Source organism: Eimeria mitis, genomic scaffold (genome assembly GCF_000499745.2).
Source record: "Eimeria mitis Houghton genomic scaffold, Emh_scaff1092, whole genome shotgun sequence".
NCBI lineage: Eukaryota > Apicomplexa > Conoidasida > Eucoccidiorida > Eimeriidae > Eimeria > Eimeria mitis.
This window is the reverse complement of record NW_013567545.1, coordinates 7,834-12,897: the sequence shown is the minus strand read 5'-3', so window position 1 is coordinate 12,897 and position 5,064 is coordinate 7,834. Positions and strand designations below refer to the sequence as shown.

General features: G+C 49.1%; 1 protein-coding gene across 1 annotated transcript; it reads left to right on the top strand.

Annotated features, from left to right (window-relative positions):
• Positions 1-153: 153 nt before the first annotated feature.
• EMH_0029220 (myosin heavy chain, putative) lies at positions 154-4,798 on the top strand (the record flags this gene model as incomplete). Its single annotated transcript, XM_013494261.1, has 7 exons — positions 154-189; positions 491-648; positions 975-1,062; positions 1,325-2,680; positions 3,060-3,330; positions 4,121-4,385; positions 4,612-4,798. 7 exons carry the CDS (start codon positions 154-156, stop codon positions 4,796-4,798), a joined length of 2,361 nt encoding a protein of 786 aa, XP_013349715.1.
• Between the last annotated feature and the right edge of the window lie 266 nt (positions 4,799-5,064).

Here is a 5,064-nt window from a genome sequence, read left to right as displayed (position 1 = left end):
TATATATATATATATATATATATATATATATATATATATATATATATATATATATATATATTATATAAATGCAGTTGTTAACATAACCATCAGCATGTATGCAGTTTCAGGTTTTATTGTTTCTTCCGGCAGTGCATGCATTTGGTTTACTCAATGCATGCATTTACAACTAATATGATGTTAATGAAAGTAAACACATTACCTCTTATTCCCTCATTTAGCTGTCTGTTGTACAAGTCCCCCCCTGCAGCAGCAGCATATACACAGCAGTAGCAACAACAACGCTTCACTGCAGGCATATATATATATATATATATATATATATATATATATATATATATATATATATATATATATATATATATTATATATATAATATATATATATATATATATATATATATATATATATATATATATATATATATATATATATAATAAGGTGCGTGGAGTGTACGTACCCCGTGTTTTGGGTGTGTTGGTGTGTACAGAAGCGGCAGGCGGAGCTGAAGGAGCAGCTGAAGGAGATGCACCGCAGCGTGGAGACAAACGAACAACAAATAGAAGAGTTGTCTTCACAGGTTAAACGCCTAGAGGGGAAATTAGCTGCAACTAATAACGTCGCTACGGCCCTCGGAGAGGCCAGCCAGTAAGCCGCCACACAGCAGACGCTTCTCGTTACCTGTGCGCTGCAGCAGCAGCAGCAGCAGTAGCAGTAGCAGCAGCAGTAGCAGTAGCAGTAGCAGCAGCAGTAGGAGTAGTGGCGGTAGTAGTAGTACTAATAGTAGTAGCAGTGTCAGCTGCAGCAGCACCACCAGCAGCAGCAGCAGCAGCACTAGCAGCTGTAGCAACAGCTGTAGCAGCAGCAGTACCATTGTACTGAGTGTACTGACACAACAAGATCATTTGCTGCTTGCCCACTGCTGCTGCTGCTGCTGCTGCTGCTGCTGCTGCTGCTGCTGCTGTTTGCTGCAGCAAACTGATTGAGCTGGTGAAGAGCGGGGACCTCAGCAGAGAGGACAGCCAGGAGGCGGAGAGGAAAAGGGAGGAGCTGTTGAAACTGGTGAGGGCTTGATCTTGATAGACTGTATTGCAGTGCTGTCGTTGCTGCTGTTGCTGTTGCTGCTGTTGTTGCTGCTTTTCTGCCACTCTCAGGGCTGCTGCTGCTGCTGCTGCTGCTGTTGACGTTGCTGTTTTCTCTTGCTGCTACTTCTGCCGTTGCACGTTGTGCAGATGCTGCTTCTGCTGATACTGCTGCTGCTGCTGCTGCTGCTGCTGATTACGGGTTGTCGTATGGTGCTGGGTGTATTTGTTGCAATTTGCAGCTGGAGCAGGAGCGCCGGCATGCTGAGGCTCTGGCTGAGAGCATACAGCAGCAGCAATCTATAGAGGTAGAGCAGCGGGAATTCCAGGCCACTGCTGCTGCGCTGCAGCAGCAGCTGCAGCAGCAGGTGCTGTGTCTGCAGCAGCAGCTGCAGCAGCAAGAGAAGGAGGCTGAGGCAATGCGTCAGGAGTTATATCAGCAAGTAGAAAAAACAGATAAAGCCAAAGAAGATGTACAAACAGAGCTGCGCACCGCATGCAATCAGCTGCAGCAGCTGCAGCAGCAGCTGCAGGAGACAGCGCAGCAGAAGCGTGAGCTGGAGTTAGCAGCAACTGAGTGGGAGGCCCAGAAGACAGAGATGAGCAGACAGAAAGAGGAGACACAGGAGGCGTTGCAGGCCAAGGAAAGAGAGCTGCAGCAGGTGCAGCAGCGCATGCAGGAACTGATGCAGCAGATAGAGGAGTATGTTAGTAAAGAAGCAGCTTATATAGCAGAAGGAGAGGCATTGAGGGGGAATATAGGGGAGCTGGAGTTATCTGTACAGGCAGCAAAAGAGGAGACACAGAGACAGCTAGCAGAGAAAGAAGAAGACAGACGTCAGCTAGAGATAGCTCAACAAACAGCAATGGCAGTGCTGCAGCAGCAGATAGAACAGCTTAAACAAGAAAGAGCAGAAGCTATACTCAGCTCGCAGCAGCAGGAGACAGCAGCATTGGGCCATGAGTATGAGGCCCTGAAGGAGACAGTCAACAGCCTGAGGAAGCAGAATGCAGGTTTGTCAGCACAGCTGCAGCAGCTGCTGCAGCAGCAACAGCAGCAGCAGCAGACGCGCAGTGCGCAGCAGCAGGAGCAGCAGCAATGGCAACGCAAATATGAGGCCCTTCTAGGCAGCCTGGGGGAGGCACAAGATAGATATAAACACCTCGAGGTGCTGCTGCAGCAGAGCTACAAGGAGTCGCACAGGTCGCTGCAGGAGGCGCAGCAACAGCTGCAGCAGCTGCTGCTAAAAGACAGCAGCAGCAGCAGCAGCGAACAGCAGTTTAGCGCACGCAAGCAGCAACACGAACAGGGCGTCATGAGGGTGCATGTGGAGGTATCTGAGGTGAGAGGGCGGGATGCAGTTGCACCGCAGCCGCAGCTGAGGGAGTTGCAGCAGCAGGAAGATGCTCTACGCAGCTTGCTGCAGCAGCAGCAGCAGCAGGAGACACGAACAGATGCAGCAGAGACAGACAAACCGCTGCAGCAGCTCCTCGCATCTCTGCATGAGCAGAGACAGCAATTCGAGGACGCAGCAAACAAACAGAAAATACTGATGGCAGCGAATGAACGCATGCGTAGAGAAAACCAGTACCTCAAGGTGAGCAGAGACATATATCAGCAGAGGCATAACCCCTAAACCCTAAACCCTAGAACACAAGAGTCGAAGCGGGGATTAGGGTTTAGGGTTTAGGGTTTAGGGTTAGGGGAGCCGGATATTTGGGGGCCTTTGTACCCATGCACTGCCAGTAGAGGGTATTTGGGGTTTAGGGTTTACTGGTTAGGGTTTAGGGTTTAGTGTTTAGGGTTTAGGGTTTAACGCTGGAAAGGGATGGCCACTGGCGCTGCCTAGCTTCCTTGTCTTCTTGCTTTCGTGCACCTTTCCGTTCTCGTGGTTACTACTGCTGCTGTTGCTGCTGCTGCTGCTGCTGCTGTTGCTGCTGTTGCTGCTGCTGTTGCTGCTGCTGTTGCGTGTGCAGGCGGAGTTAGAGGAGCTGAAGAGTCTGGTGTTAACTGAGAGGGGGGAGGGTGGCGTAGCAAGCGTGCTGGAGTTGGTGCAGCAGCAGCTGCAGCAGCTAGCTGCTGCGTTCGATGCCTTCAAGAGAACAGAGGCGCAGCAGCTAGCAGACCTCAAGGGGGCTGTTGGGGGCCCCACACATATATTTAATGTTTCTTATCCTCCCTTTGTTATACCCCTGGTTAACGTGCATGAAAGCAAAGACGGAAACGACAAAACCATTAATATTTCAGGTGCAGCTCAACGCACAGAGAAGGAGATATACTAGAAACAACACACAAACAGGCAGACAGACAGCAGCAGTAGCAGCAGCAGCAATGGCACGCAGATAGCAGCAGCACCACCAGCAGCAGCACACAGGCAGCAGCAGCACACAGACAGCAGCAGCAGCAGCACACACACACCGCAGCACGACCAGCAGCAGCGCCAGTGTACAGGCAGCAGCAAGCACACAGCACCATCAGCAGCAGCAGCACACAGACAGCAGCAGCAACACACAGACAGCAGCAGCAGCAAACAGACAGAAGGTGCCGCTTACTTAACAGAGGAGGGGTTTTCTTACTGCAGCAGCACAAGCAAAGAAAGGAGACAGACAGTATGCAGCAGCAGAGACAGAAATAGCTGCAGCACGAGGAGAATATAAACAGAGGGAGCCAAAGGAGACAGTTAAAGAAACAAAAAAAAACACAAAACACAACTAGTCTTCATCTTTGTTTGTTTCTGTCTGCTTGTTATGTGTACTAGTGCCTCCGTCTTTGTTTGTCTGTCTCTGCTTATTAAACTTATTTTCCCTCTGTTTTTGTTTGTCTTGTTGGTAGCTATGCTGCTGCATTTGTTTCTGTTTGTTTATTTCTCTGTATTACACCTATCACTGACTTAGTCTTAATTTGTTAATTTAAAAAAATACATATCTACACATTCATACATTTCTATATGATAGCTTCTATAATATATATCTGTTGTTATAGTATATATATATATATATATATATATATATATATACTTTATTGCTGTTTGTTATAGGGATGCTGGACGTGCGTGCTGCATCGACTGGCGTTGTTAGTGGGGGGGGGTTGGGGGGCCTCCTGGGGCCCCGGCCGAATCTGCCGGCGTTGCAGGGTAGCCGCTTTCGTGAGTTTGTATCGCGCTGGTGTGATAGAGGTTACTGCTGCAGCGGCAGCAACGATGCTGCAGCAAACGCAGCAGTTTGCTGCTTAGGAGGAGACTGCACCGCAGCAGATACACAGGCAGACAACTGGCACACAAATACACAAGTCTTTGCGCCCACGTAAGCTACCCTAGCCTGCTGCTATTTCTATCGTTGCTGCTGCAGTTGGTGCTGCTGCTGCTGTTGCTGGTTCTGTTCTACTCCTCCTCTTTCCCTCATAACTACAGCTACTAGCGCCGCAGCTGCTGATACTATTGTTGCTGCTGCTGTTGCTGCTGCTGCTGCTGCTGCTGCAGATTAACAGCTATGGTGTCGTCATGAGTATTGTATGTTATCTCTGCTGCAGGGGGAAGGAGGAGGTGCAGGCCCTGAGGATGTGTGTGGGGCCCCCAGGCAGCGCGCCCCGGCTGGATGGGCCCTTTCAGCTCTCTGAGGTGATAGAGCTGCAGTCAAAGGATACAAACCCCAGCGGCAGCAGCAGCAAAGGCTGCAGCAACCGCAACAGCAACATTGCACCTGCTGCAGCGTACTGAACAGCCACCCACAGTAGCCGCTGCTGCACTCTTTGAGGTGTCTGCTGCGGCTGCTGCTGCTGCTGCAGCGCGCAGCAGCACAAGGGCATCGTATTAGCTGCTATTGCCTGTAAAGGTGATAGCACAAACTGTATATATAGTTTACTTTTATATAGTATATAGAGGATATCTATACTGTATATTGTATGTAGAGATATGCCATATAGGGTATATAGGCAATATATATACATACATATACACTATATATACTGTTTACATACTACATA